This window comes from Pipistrellus hanaki (genome assembly GCF_964339955.1).
Source record: "Pipistrellus hanaki genome assembly, chromosome: 10".
In the NCBI taxonomy this organism is placed as follows: Eukaryota; Metazoa; Chordata; class Mammalia; order Chiroptera; family Vespertilionidae; genus Pipistrellus; species Pipistrellus hanaki.
Window position 1 is genome coordinate 14055793 of NC_140512.1, and position 15137 is coordinate 14070929.

Below are 15137 nucleotides of genomic sequence, written 5' to 3' on the forward strand. Positions count from 1 at the left end.
AAAAAGAGAGAGAAAGGCTCGAAGATCAGCCTCTTCTTCCATCAATTAGGGTGAACTCTGAAAGCTTTACACTAAATAACAGAGGTAAAAAGGAAAAAAAAGCCAGCCTTTTATAATTGTGTTCTACATCTCCATGTTCTCCATGTAACCACGGGCTGCCAAAAACCCCACAAATATTAGACTTTTTAAAAAATAATGAATGTATTTCTTTATTAACGCAGGTCTGTGTGTGATGTACAGTATTGTCAAACCCAATAAGCTGAACTTGCATTAAAATTGCATTAACTTTTTTATATTAAGTTATGTCTTATATTGCAAAAATGGCTGTAGTAAGGTTGAAATAACTTAATTTTCTTCACACTCCGGTCATTAAAGTTTTACTTTCTAGAAAACTGCACAGTAACTAACAGCACAGTTGTAAGTGGGTCTTAAGAAGAAAAAAGAAAACAGGGTTCCAGATGATTAAAACGAACATTTCCTGTAAAAAAAAGAGAAAAGTTATGCCAACTCACTACTTCTTGATGGTATTTAATAAATAAGGTAATCATACAGCTTCTTATACAAATATTAATCACCATCTTTTCTCTGTTGGAGTTAATTGGATTGAACTCATTATTATTTACTTGGTTCTTTATATAGTTAAATCATTCTATATATACAGCCTAATGGAAAGCAGTTGAGAGATACTGACCTGTGGCCCCACTGGGAATGGCGGGTGGGTCTGACTGGCCTGGGGGTGGTCAGGAGTGCCTGGGTCTGATAGTGCTGGGTTTCCTCTGGCCCCTGGAATCCAAAAGAGAAGTGCTCCTTTAATACACAAGCCAGTTCGGGAACTGCACAAGACCCCTCTTCTGGAGACACCCCATAACATCAAGGCACAGATGACTTGCCAGAGTGGATTATCAAAGCACCAGCACTCACATTGCCCGTCTACATACATTTTCCTAAGGACCATTCAGCATGGCCCAAGTAGTAGCAAGCGATGTAGCATGGCCCAGGAAGTAGCAAGCGATGACTGCAGGGAGAGTGACATTATCAACAGTGGTGCCAATGGGCTTGTGTTACACATCAGTTTGCACAGAGTACACGAAGGCATGGATTGTGTGGGAAACTGCATCCTTTTTAAAAATTTAAATATATATATTTTTTATTGTGGATAACATTACAAATGTCTCCCACTTTACTGTCTTTTACCCCCCTACCGACCCACCCAGGTCTTCACCCCCCTAGTGCCTGTGTCCATGGGCTATGCGTATATGTACATAAGTCTTTGGTTTATCTCTTCTCATCCCCCCAAACCTCACACCGAGGTATGTCAGTCTGTTCCATGCCTCCATGCCCTATGCATAGGTGGGAGACAGCTAATCTGATTCTCCAAAGCCAGAGACAGCGTGGTCTCAGACATGACCAAGTACAATCACACTGTTCCTTCATATGACTTCATACACTTCCGCCCTTCTCCATACACCGTCAGGCAACGAATCTCACATGTGTGTTTCCTAGAAACAAAGCCTTTTTCAATGTCACCATACGTGATGTCCTAAAAAAGGAATATGGGTCTCTTGAAGCAAACTTCCTGGGTGCTACCTGAAGCAATAAGAACCCTACACAACCTCTGAGCATGGAACACAACTTACTTCCTTTGCTGAAATCCTGTTGGACACCAAAGCATGGGACAGGTAGTGCCACCCAAACAGCAGCACTTTTGAGCCTTCTTAAACATTATCACTTCTCTGTGTGGGCTTACGTGCTTTTTTTTTTTTTTTTTTTCAGGACAACCCATATAGCAGGTAAGACAGTGGCAGGACAATAAATACACAAGTAAATAAACAAATAGAGCTAGCAGTGAACTTTGAAGGATTTTAGTCGGTAGCTTTTATTTTGTTGGTGGTTGAAACCCAATTCCATGCCACCTTTAACAAGACTCTCTGTCCAGAAATTTATCCTATGAATACAAGTGGAAGACAACTCTGTGTACTGGCATGTCATGGATGACCAAGAAAAAAAAAAAGATATGACTCCGTCACATTTATAAATTTTAAAGAAGGTATTATTGGCTCATTTAGAACAAATTCTCCTATATATTCTCCAAAGGGGCAGACTTATAAATAATGGAAATGTGGGGGAAAAATACTTCAGCACATTAAGATACAAATAAAATTGACTGCTACATATTATTCAATTGACTTCTATTTCCACTGCGATGTGTCAATCATAATGGCATTTCATAACAGGATTAAGCAATAAATGTGCAAAGCCATTATGCAGAAATCTGAAAATCTGATTAATTTGTAATATTTGTGTGTGTGCAGAAAGTCAGGAGTGGACATTGCTTGGGGAATACTTACAAGCATTCTATTGAAATTTCTAAATTGATTTGGAGCAAACTAATAAAAACACAGACTTGCTGACATTTTATAAAGTGAATTCTGTCAAAATATGTTTGGCATTTTAATGATTGCTGTCATTTAATAACAAGGGTTAGATGACCCATCATAAGATGCCAACAATTTCCCCATAATGTGCAGGAGATCTTTCCTTTAAATTTTTTATATGTGACTTACTTATTGTGCTTGACTAGCAGGGCACTTTAAACTAGAAGCTGTATTATGCATCGTAAATATCCACAATTTCTCTTCTTATATACCCAAAGTCTTATTTTGTCTTAAAGTTCTCAGCAAAGCTTTATGTACTTTTATAGAACTAACCAGGTCCAAAGTGATGCTTTTGGTCAAATATTCAGATTAGTAAATTCTCAAATAGCTAAAACCCCACTTTAGTTTAGTTTTATGTTTTAAATTTTTGGTCGCTTCCCCATACTCAGCAGATATGGGTTTTTACTCAAGACTGTGAAAAGAGAGTTTTATATCGCACAGCAGAGAAAAACCCTTTACACCATTAAAAACTATATGTAATTAAAAAATTTCTATGCCTTGTCAGGTCCTTCAGTTTCATATTTCGTTCATGAGTACCACACCCATTTTGGACTCTGTTCCTAACGACATACCATTGTAGGGTTTAGGATCTGTCCCATACAGGTAACTGTGTCAACAAGAGTGTGTGTTTGTTCCCGTAACTTCACACAGATTACACCTGCTTACATTTTATTCTCTGTGGCTGGAGGCCCTCACTAGCGTACAACAGCTTGTTTCGAGGCTGGTTATTTTAAAAAACCATGTTCAGTGCAGTACAGGGCAATTCCACACAATTTTATGTGTAAAATGAAGTCTTTCACAAGCCCTAGAAGAGATTATGTATGCTTTCCTGCCCGGATCAAAAGGTAATGTTTCTTCTTAATGCACATCTCCATTTTCCCCCAGCACATGTATATCACGCTTAACTTTGTAGAACCATAAACCAATCTGTCTGGCTGTAAGGCAGCTCCCAATTCAGGGGTCTTCTTGGAGCCAGTGGGGGAATTTAGCAGTCAGAATGGATAAATGACGTTGGCAAAGGGTTTCAGAGAGATTTGAAGCAGTGCTTAGCCTATGTCAGCAGAGAACTTGAGGTTAGCTATTCCCAGGGGCACAGATATAAAAACAGGAACTTAAATGGTTGAGCAAGTCCCTCCTGATCAAGTTCTAGGAAACGTGTTACCTCTCTAGGGACCAAGAATGTTCAGAAAGCTCTCAGTGGCCTGCTCAGAACTTAATAGTCTATGTTTTTCAGGCAGCAGCTATGAACTCCAATAGGGCAAGACTGTGTTCACCAGCTCAGCACTTACAACCAGGTGCACTGAAGGCGTGTCACTCACTTTGAGTCTTCTCTCAATAGAAATGGAGGCTTGGCTTTTAATGTGAGAGTGGTATGATTCCTTCAAGAGGGGTATTGGCATCCACTTGACTTTTTACTACAATTTAGCATAAACCTTGGAAATAACTTTAAATCATTAGCTTGTTGCCAAATTTTACCTCAATTCCAATTTAGATATTAAAAGCAGTTTGTTGTACAATTTAAAAGCAAGGACTCTTTTTTTTTTTTTTAAAGAAAGAGCAAGAGAGTAGAAGGGAAGGTTAAAGGTTGGGGGAGAGAGAGAGAGAAGGGAGGGGAGAAAGGGAGGGAGGGAGGATGAGAGAGAGAGAGAGAGAGAGAGAGAGAGAGAGAGAGAGAGAGAGAGAGAGAAACATCAATGTGAGAGAGACACTTTGGTTGCCTCCTGCATGTGCACCAACAGGGGCTAAGGATTGAACTCACAACCCAAGTAGGTGCCCTTAATAGAGAGTTGAACAGAAGATCCTTTGGTGCACAGGCCTGTGTTCTAACCTAGAGTAACACCTACCAGGGCAAAAAGAAAGGACTCTTAAATTTTAAGCTCTGCCTGGGTCTAAATTTAGCTCTGCTACTTCCCTAGTTACATGAATTTGGGCTTGTCTCCTCTCTTCTTTAGGTGTCAGTCTCCTCTGGTAAAAGCCTGGGAAAATAACAGCCCCTCCCTCATAGGATTGCTGTTGTGAGGACTGAATGAGAAAATATGTAAAATTTGGTACCCTGCATACTTTTCACATTTGTGCTCTTTCTCTTGACTATTATTAATCAAGATTTTTTTTGTATTTAATATCACTATTTAATTTGCCCATAATACTCGCCTGCCTATGTCAACTCAACACATACTCCCATCCCTGTATGTGCAAATCCACATTCCCTCACACACTACCCAAAATGCATACTCTGTACCATTTGACTGGTAAACTAGGATAAATCTTATTTTTAATTGTTAAAATAGCTGCTTGTCAGAGTATTGGCTTATTCTAGGGGTGTCGAACTCAATCAGAGAAGGGGCCAAAATCTAAAATCCAGCCTAAATCGCGGGCCGAATGGTTTACTGAACAGTCATAAACTGACAATGTCATAAACTGACAGCGGAGTGCAGTGATGACAGCGCGGTGCGGGCCACATTGCAAGGCCTGGCGGGCTGGATTTGGCCCGCGGGCCTTGTGTTTGACACATGTGGCCTTATTCAATACCATCCCTCCAGGGCTGATATCCCATCTGAACCCCACAGGCTGCCTGCAGCTCACTCTGCTTTGGAGGGGCTGGGCTTTACCTGCAGAGCCCAGAGGGGTGGTATCCCAGATGCTGGACTCCTCCCTTCAGTGCCTTCCTGAGGAGAGAGCCTCACAAGTTCCACCTCTCCATCCCACTCAAGGTCAGAGTTCCTGAGTGACTTCCCCTCGTTCCTCATGGCAAATTACCTACTGATTTATTCATTGGGTATAACGGGTTTTCATTAAGGCAAACTAGGCCCGGCATCCCTCAGTTACTCTAAAATTAAAATAGATGTGCACCCCGGTATAGAGTTCTAAATCCTATCTCCCATTTGGAATTGACTTCCAAATAATCCATTTTAAGAAACAACAAAATACTTAAAAAAAAATACATATATATATTTTATTGATTTCAGAGAGGAAGGGAAAGGAAGAGAGAGACAGAAACATCAATGATGAGAGAATCATTGATCGGCTGCCTCCTGCACACCCCCCACTGGGGACCGAGCCCACAACTCAGGAATATGCCTTTGACCAGAATTGAACTCAGGACCCTTGAGTTCACAGGCTGATGCTCTATCCACTGAGCCAAACTGGCCAGGGCAACAACGAAACACTTTTTATGCTGAGAGTTTATACCTCTTTCTGAAGCCTTATCTCATTACCTTGTCAAAGAGGCTACAATGGCCATGCCATTGAGAATGAAGCAGAATTGCACATATAAATTGCTCACCATGAATAAACCAGTTCTACCTTCTCCTATGTGGTGGCCATGCCTCCCAGTCAATGCACCATATGCTCTTGTCAATGACCAATGTATTTTTAATGAACCAGGCTCTGCAGAGGGAGCCTTTGGCTTTCTGTGCTCTCTGCATTAGCACAAACATAATCACATGAACATTACAGGAAGCCCTCAGCTTTTTCTGGTATTCATATCTTTCCTGCCCACGGTTTGTGGTTTTCACCAGTGAGTCAGGTGGTGCAAAGGTTGCTTATTATAAGATGGACAGTTGAATGCATTATTATTTAATGTTGGGCATGTGACCCCAGCTAAGCAGGGCAGAAATCCCCTCTAAATTAAACTTCCCTTTCTTTCAATTTCTTCAAGATTACTAAATGCCACGAAGGGACTTGGCATTTAGTGAAAGTGTCTGTAAAAGTCTTTTCAAAGCCATTGCCACTGCTTGCCCCTTTTTATGGCCAGTAAGGAGTTCTTTATTATACTGGCCACACACACTATTCAAGAATCCAGTGGAAATGGAGACTTTAAAGTAATAAATAAACACACTTGAAAATCAAACGTTCATTAATTCACATAAGGGCTTGCATGTTTTCATAAGTACTTGCAACGTCACCCATTGAGGCCTGGAGGAGAGAGACTGTGTGAAGACATTAATGTGCATAATGGATCCCTTTCTTGTCGAGGTGACTAAGTGGTTCTGCTGATCTTTATTATAAGGCTTCAGAGATGCATGAAAAGTCAAAGTAAGATTTGGGATATCTAGATAAAGCATAACAAGAAACCCTTATGTGGACTTGATTATCTGAAAATGTTTTTGTAATATTTACCAAAGTTATTCAATATCTACTTCAGTTCTACAGGTAGACTTAGTCTACTTGTGGTATAGAAGTCTTTAAATACATTTTGTTCTCTTAAAATTTACTAAATCTTACTCAGTCTTCTTCCAACAATTTTTAATATAATAAAAGCAGAGCTGAAGTCCTGTGATATCTGAGCCAATATAGATCTCAATTTCTGTAAATACTTCCTCTCAGAAAGAAAAAAAGATAAAAAGGAGAGATTCATCAAACACACTCAGGTAATATTCCATGACACACTGTTGGCAGCATATAGGGTGCTTTGGGGTATGGATTTTCCCTGATTACTGCTATGTCCACAAGAGTTTAAGTTCTTTCAAGACAAAGACTCTTTCTAACTCAACTTGGTATCTCCTCCAGGCCAGCTCTGGGCCTTGGCATGTGTGTATACATACAGATGTATACATAAGATGCAGACATATGTATATATGCATATTGGTATTTATGTATGCTGCAGTGAGTTGGTATTCTTAAAGTAATGGAGATATGTATCAATGTAAGCTGAAATCATTCCAACACATATTTTAAAGCACCTAATTTTGTCTAATTTAAAAATGCCTTTTTTTAATCTAAGAAGGCTTGCTCACTTCAACACACTTCTCCCAAGAAATGAACACTTCCTCTAACAAGTTCATTGCTAGGAGAAATGCTCAACCCTACACTCAATCTGGGGATAAAGTCTTTGCTCTCTGATGGATGGGATTCTGGCATGGCCCCATGAATGCCAAGGTCATATATATATGTATATATATATCCTGTGCTTTTATGCTCATCTATGGAGTTTTCTTTCTCATGCTCAATCCTACACCAGGGCCAATTGCATAATTTGTGGGACTCAGTGCAAAATGAAAATGCAGGTTCCTGGTCTGAGGCTGGGAAATCAATCTCTCTTCGCCAGGGCTGCTGCCCTGGTCCATGGCAGATGGGTAAAGCCGAGGGATGGCAACCTTTCTTATGGAACACCTGGACCAGGGGTGGGTATGAAGCCCCTTCTCAGTTGCACACTGAGCCAGGCCCCTGAGAAGGGCAGAAGGGAGAAGGTGACATCCACACATGGGCTCCCAGGGGTCTGGGGACTCCAGAGGCAGGAAGCAAGTAGCCAAGAATCTAGCCTGCAGAGCGAGGAAGTAGCAGCTGGACCACTAGATGCTACAAGACCCACCCACCCACATGCTCTTGCTGTACCAACAGACTTTCCTTATAAAGCACACGTTCAAAGATAAATGACTAAGCATTGCAATGCAGTGACCTCAGGGCACTAATCCTGCTGGGTTGGGAGCCCTATGTGCCTGCAGTGGTCACTGACCCTTAAAACAAGCCCTGCCCACAGTTCACTGTCACCGTCCATGGGTCAGATTCCATATAATTTTGAGTGATTATTTTTCCATCCAGCGGACCTCCTCATAAAGGATCCTCCAATTCTGAGAAACTGCACCTACATTTACAAATTCTTTAAGAGAGTTATTTGTCTAAATCAGCGTACAATTTGAAAAGACTGTGTCTATGGGGGAATTTAGGCATAGGAATTTTTCCCCAACAAGAAATTGAATGTATAAATCATCAATGCGTCTATTATAAATAATTATCATAGACTACATAAATATACCATTTGGTGGAAAATCAAGATGCAATATGGTTTTATTTCTTATCAATTTTCAGTTACCTATGCCGATAATGGAGCGATGGGGCACGAATTCCTCAAAAGAGAAATCATATGGAATATGTCACATGTCTTTTCCCAGTTGTATACCTAGCTTCCTAACAGTGTTACGCTTTCACCAACAAAAACAAACGAATATTTTTCTCCCCTGACTGCCTGCTGGATCATCAACAAACTTGACAGCAAGAGAGTCCAAGGCAATGAAATTAGCTGTTGCCTATCTTTAGTGTAACATGCAAGAATTACTAAGTACCGACTTTAAATGTGCTTGAAAAATGTTCAAAGCTCTTGAGTAATCTCCTTTAAAATTTATATACTAGCTTAGGTAAAGTGTGTGTGTGTGTGTGTGTGTGTGTGTGTGTGTGTGTGTGTGTGTGTTGGGTGGGGAAATGAGGCTGAAGAGAAGGAATGGGGAACTAGTCCATTATGTGTTTTTCCTGTTAGTCACAGGCTTACTGATTTCCCCTCTCTGCCTGGAGAACGACAGAGCTAACCCTTCAGCAGCCCGGAAGTGAGGATGCAGGGAGCAGAGGTCAAATGCCCGTTTTGATTGATAGCGACTTTGTTTCAGAGCTGGGAAGACAAAACTGCCCACCTGCTTTTAAGCAGGTAAGAGGCAACCTACCTTACCTTTCAAACCCATTCTGCTGGATACGGTGTGAGCCTCCAGCAACATTTGGGTTTGTTTTCTTATATCTTTGAGGCTCTCTTTGCAGCCCTTTAGATATATAGGGCTGCCCCCTTAAAAGGCTTATGAATTTTTGAACTCTTTTCAGTTTATTGAGACTCTTAGCTTAGCCATCCCACAAGGATACCTGGAAATCCAAGTGTGGGGATGAAACAGAGATAGTACATGGTAACGCGAGCCCAAACTCTAGGCTCAGACCAAAGTGAGACGCCAATCACCGTGATGTATCATCCCTGTTCTCACAGACCTAGATGCCTTCCAGAGGTCTGAACTCTGCATAGCCCTTCAGCAGCCAGGAGGCCGCTGATTTGACATTCAGAATAAGATTTAACCATGAGCTACAATAGAAAAAAACATACATGCACATTATTTCCTTTGGAAATGATGGCCTCTGCGTGCAGTTACTTCTAATAATACCCATGGTACAACATTTCAGAGACCCCCCAACACAGAAAACATGTGGTCCTCCTTCTTTCCTTTCTGCATCCCTCTCTCCATCCTTCATCCCTTTCTTGTTTCTTTCCTCCCTCCTTCTTTTCTTTCTCCCTTCATTTACTTCAGTGGCACTTAAGTAAAAATATACCTAAAATGTCTAACTTTTATCAGACATTTTCAATCGACTGTCAGATCCTCTCTCACAAAAGTCAGAGTGGCATGCATGAGAATGTAGGGAAATCAACTGTTCATGAGGAATATGCTCCATCACAGTAATAACCCTCAGCCACTCTCACCCCTGCAGTGGGGAAGGACTCCCAGGCAGGAAGTTCACAGTAAGAACCGGTCTTACATTCTTAAAGGGAAGCATATTTATCCTTTTTAGAACACAACCAAACTGAAGTAAAATGTAGCCCAATATCCTTGCTCTGTGATTTATGGAAATTTTCCTGACACCTTTTCCTTCCATATCCATATCTTTGCTTTTTTTTTTTTTTTTTCCCCTTTGAGAGGGTCCGTACAGATAAGAGTCTGGCCTAACCATTTCAGTTATTTGCTCTCCGAACACTACTTTTGTGTGTGTGCAAAAGTAGCCAGAGCGCCAATTTAAAAAGAGGGAATAAGATTTTTGAGTCCCTTAAAGCTAAAATAAAACTGCAGTTCTACACTGATACTGCGAAAGGGTAGCATTTGCAGTCACTCTTGTGTGCAAGTAGAGATTGGTGCAAGTGGGACCATTTAGAACTCAGCAAAGGGCAGGCGGGAAGAACCCCTAAAGGAATTACATCGCATGAAATTGTAGCATCACACACAGTTAGCAACCCCTTATGGTAATGGAGCTTCTCTGACAGCATGACAACACAAAATTGTGCAGAAAGAGAAGGATGTCACACAACTCAGTAAGAACAAATTACCAAGCGCTACAAAACCGTCTTCAGAGATACAGCAATAAAACATGGCATCTGTAGTAAGTTTGAGTAGATCTAGAACGCTGAAAATTCAAATTAATGGTCCATCCATAGATTATTGGTCAGATTCCCCCCTTCCCCACTTGAGAGTTGGTTATAAAAAAAAACCCAAGCAGCCAAACAACTATTTCAATTCCTGTGTCTCTGGCCATTTTGCTCTTACTTCGTCTATTTATTTCTCAGCATTATGGTAATTGAAAAAGTATCTATTGCTAAAGATGCTATTAACTTGAGTGCATCCAGAGAGTGTCTTATCACCAAAATATTTACGTCAGATTCTTTTATCCTTTTAGCAAAACATTATTTTGTCATCCTCTTGTTCTGAAAAATTTGTTCCACTTAAAGTCAAATAGAACAAAGACTTCACAGGACTTGTTTAGGTTATTTTTTAATTATTATATTAACTCTATTACATGACAACTTCAAAAGTGTAACAACTTCTCTTTGTTATTTTAAGCTATTTTGGGATATGTGTCAGAGTTCACATTATAAAAAATATGTCTACTAAGCATGACTTGGACTCAGATTATAACTTGTTTTGAGTCCAAATAATTTTAAAATCTACTTCTTGGGTTACATTTGACTTTAGAACTGTAGGTTCTGATGTAAAATAAGAAACAGAGCAAGCTGCTCACTACAATGGCGAAAAGGTGAAATAGTGAAAGAACAGGTGTCCAATCATTTCAAAATATATGTCATATTTCATCAAATCCAGGATGCTATTGATATAAAACTCATGAATATTTCCACTAAGAAATAAGTGATCTTCCAAATAAGCCATGATTATAAAAGACATCCCATTTTCCCCACAAATCTTCTTTTTAAGATGTCACATTATAATATGAAGGAAAAATCAGTGTATCTTGGAATTAATAAAATATAGACTGAGTGGCCTGATTATTATGGTATCTGAACTCATAATAATCTGGCCTCTCAGTATATATCCTATATAATAAAAGGTTAATATGAAAATTGTCCCCTCTACCAGGAGTTCAACCAGCAGGCAGGCCAGCCAACTGCCCATGTCCCCTCCCCCTGGCCAAGCTGGCCGGACCTCACCCATGCACGAATTTATGCACTGGGCCTCTAATTCACACACACACACACAGTAAACACTCAATACATGTGAGTTTTCTCATCATTACTATTTTTTTTGGAGCGAGACAGAGACCCACTGGGCTCTGAATTGTGAGGTGTGTCAGCCAGGTTGTCAGTTCCTGTACACACAGCAGGTGGCACTCCAGGTGGCAGAAACATGGTCACAACTGTATCAGCAATGCCTCTAGGGCAGGGTAGAACCCACAAGTGTGTCGTGAGAGGGACACAGGGACAGGAAGGTGCAGAACTTGACAGCCACCTCCCTTACTGGTCTGCAAAGACTCTGTGACAGGAGACTGACAGGCACTATTCACAGCTCAGACACAAGGGAGATGCAGCTCAGGACTGAAGTACATGCATCATGTGTGAGCTGCAGTGGAAAAGAATTAAAGCCATTATATAGAACAGAGGGTATTATTTTCAGGACAATGTCTGGCAATGATGGCTTTGGCCCCCAACTGTCCTCCACTGCAGGCCTGGTCCCCACCCCCCAGCTGTCCTCCACTGCTGGCTTAGTCCCTGCCCCCCAACTGCCCTCCCCTGCTGGCCTGAACTTCCCTCCCTTGCCAGTCTCGTTGCCCCTAACTGTCCTCCCCTGCTGGCCTGATTGCCCCTAATTGTCCTCCCCTGCAGGTCTGGCCACCCCTAACTGCCCTCTCTGCTAGCCTGGTTGCCCCTAACTATCCTCCCCTGCAGGTCTGGTCACCCTTAACTGCCCTCCCCTGCAGGCCTGGTTGCCCCCAACTGCCCTCCTCTGTAGGCCTGGTCACCCCTAACTGCCCTCCCCTTCAGGCCTGGTTCCTCCCAACTTCCCTTCCCTGCAGGCCTTGTGCTTCCCAACTGCTCTCCCCTACTGGCCATCTTGTGGTGGCCATCTTGAGTCCACATGGGGGTAGCCATCTTTGACCTCATAGGGGCGGCCATATTGTGTGTTAGAGGGATGGTCATTTTGTATATTACCTCTTTATTATATAGGATCTTTATCTTTTGGTAAGAACATTTAACATGGGATCTGAGTCCTAAGATCTGGTTGTGAGCTCTACCCACCTCATCCAAAAATTGGGATGCTAATACTATTCTCTGATCATTCATTCCTCACGATATTAAGTTTTCACTAGGTGGGAGGTGTTTTCAAGGTGCTAGGGACACATGAAAATAATACTTCATTGTCTCATTTCTCCTCATTATTTAATTAATTTGCTCGTTTGCAACAAATATTTACTGAATAATGACCAGATATGCCTCCTGAGCCTTTGAGATTTACAGCCTACCAGGGAAACTATGCACTAAACGAATAGTTAAACAAAGAGTTATTTCAGAAGGTGCCCCGAATGAGGCTCCAGGGAACTCCAGAGAACTAGGGGCAGCACCAGGCTCTCCCTCTTCATTTCCACCATTCCCACCATCAAAAGAAGATGTTTGGGAAGAGTTGATCTAATTCTTATCAAACTTCCTTTGAGACATATCCTTCATGCTTAAAAAGACAAAAGCTGTAATATAACCCTAATGGCTGTGCAATTAAAAATGGAAATGTAAAGACCTTTAATCCAATGTGCTGGCACAGTGGTCGTCAAACTCATTAGTCCACAGAGCCAAATATCAACAGGACAACGATTGAAATTTCTTTTGAGAGCCAAACCTTTTAAACTTAAACTACTTCTGACGCCACTTCTTCAAAATAGACTCGTCCAGGCCATGGTGTTTTGTGGAAGAGCCACACTCAAGGGGCCAAAGAGCCGCATGTGGCTTGCGAGCTGCAGTTTGCCGACCATGGTGCTGGCAGGAAAGAGAAGGAATCAGCAGCCATCTGGGATCCACCATCCCAGGATGCTTCCAGCAAGGCTGGGGCTCCTGTTCCTTGCCCCTTCCTTCTCCTCCCTCACCGAGTATAATGCTGTTCTAATGACTTCACGGAGGTGTGTGTGTAGCCATCACCACTTCCTTAGGTAACAATGGATAAGCAGCAGCTTGAGGAATCCCAGTCTGTATTATTTATGAAGCTGCAACTCTCCTGTAAATAACCCAGTTGTTAAAATGATATGTATGTATGTAATTGAGTCTTCTGTATACAAATAAATAAGGCTTTATTGCAATGTCAGGAGTTAATAGACCAGTCAATAAAATCAATAACTCACTTTTTCTTGCTTATATATCCAACTTTCCCCCACCTCTCTTATGTCCTCTGTTTGTTCTGGTTACATATTACCACGGAAAAGAAAGCTCAGATCTTGTGCTGCTGTTTATTCAATGGTAGGTGAGAGGGGGCCGTGGCAAACAAAGGGAAAAAAGAAACCCATGAAAATGTCCATCCAGGTGGGATTTCAAATTGCACTCTATTTATTAGAGTAAACCTGAGAAAAGAGAAAAATATCAGAGTGCAGATATTTTTAATATGAGTGCCCCAACAAAGGCATGAGTAAATCAAGTCACAAACCATGGGCTTGGTGTCCCCAGGCCCATGTTACATTGTCTCCTAACTGCTGTCAAAACTACCCTGCTGGAGAGATGCAAATTAAAACCCGATGAGGTATCTCCTCACACCTGCCTGAATGGCTACCATCAGTAAATCAATGATGCGGAGAAAAGGGAACCCTAGTGCACTGTTGGTGGGAATGCAGGTTTGGTGCAGCCCCTGTGGAAAAACAGTATGGAGGTTCCTCAAAAAATTGAAAATGGTACTGCCTTTTGGCCTCGTGATCTCCTTCCTAAGAATATAGTCTAAGAATCCAAAAACACTACTCAGAGAGAATATATGCACCTCTATGTTCACAGCATTATTTACATCATTGGAAGCAGCCCAAGTGCCCATCAGCAGATGAGTGGATAAAAAAGTTGCGGTACATTTACACAATGGAATACTATGTGGCTATAAAAATGATGAGTTCCATACCCTTTGAGACAACATGGATGAACCAGGAGATGATTATGTTAAGTAAAATAGCCGGGTAGAGAAAGACAGGTATCACATGATCTCGCTTATATGTGGAATCTAATGAACAAAATAAATTTATGAACAAAACAGGTCCAGAGGCATGGATGCATGGAACAGACTAACAGACCTCAGAAATGAGGAATATGGGGGTATGAGAAGAGATTAACCTAAGAACATATATGCACATAAAGGCAGTGCTTATTAAAACACATTTCATTTTCACAATTTAGCTATCAGCTGTATAGTATACATTTTAGGAAGGGGGGGGGGGGCATCCTGTATGCATAGCCCATGGATACAGACATTAGTGTGGTGAAGGCCCAGGGTGGGGTGGGGGCTGCATGGAGGGGTGCAAAGCAGGAAGAAATGGGGGAATCTGTAATACTTTCAGCAATAAAAATGTAGTAAAAGGAACTTTGTATCAACAACTTTACAATGTTAAAGTGTAAAGCAGAGCATGTTTGTACTTTTGACTACTATTTAAAAACAAAGCAAAACAAAACAAAACAAAACAAAACAAAACACAAAACCCCTATTGCATTAGGGCTAGAGATGCCCTCTTTTGCCACGGAGGCTGAGGTCATGCCAGCATCTCCCTTTTGAGAAGCTGGTAATTCAGCTGGAAAAATTTGCTCTGCATAAACCTTGGCATTACCACCTCTGAAGTAGGGAAAACAGCTGATTTGGAATTGGTAACTTGCTTTTTAAAGCTTTATTGATTTGGCTCTTGTTGAGCTCACCAAAAGAGCTTAGAAGGGCTACTGAATATTTG

The 15137-nt window shown here is 41.3% G+C and overlaps 1 protein-coding gene across 1 annotated transcript in view; it reads right to left on the reverse strand.

Annotated features, from left to right (window-relative positions):
• POU6F2 (POU class 6 homeobox 2) overlaps positions 1-15137 on the reverse strand; it is a gene marked incomplete at its 5' end in the record, with an annotated part of 337029 nt that overhangs the window by 182508 nt on the left and 139384 nt on the right. The window contains one exon of the mRNA XM_084896419.1: positions 692-783. Coding sequence (XP_084752545.1) covers positions 692-783 — 92 coding nt within the window. The remainder of the gene's footprint in view (positions 1-691; positions 784-15137) is intronic.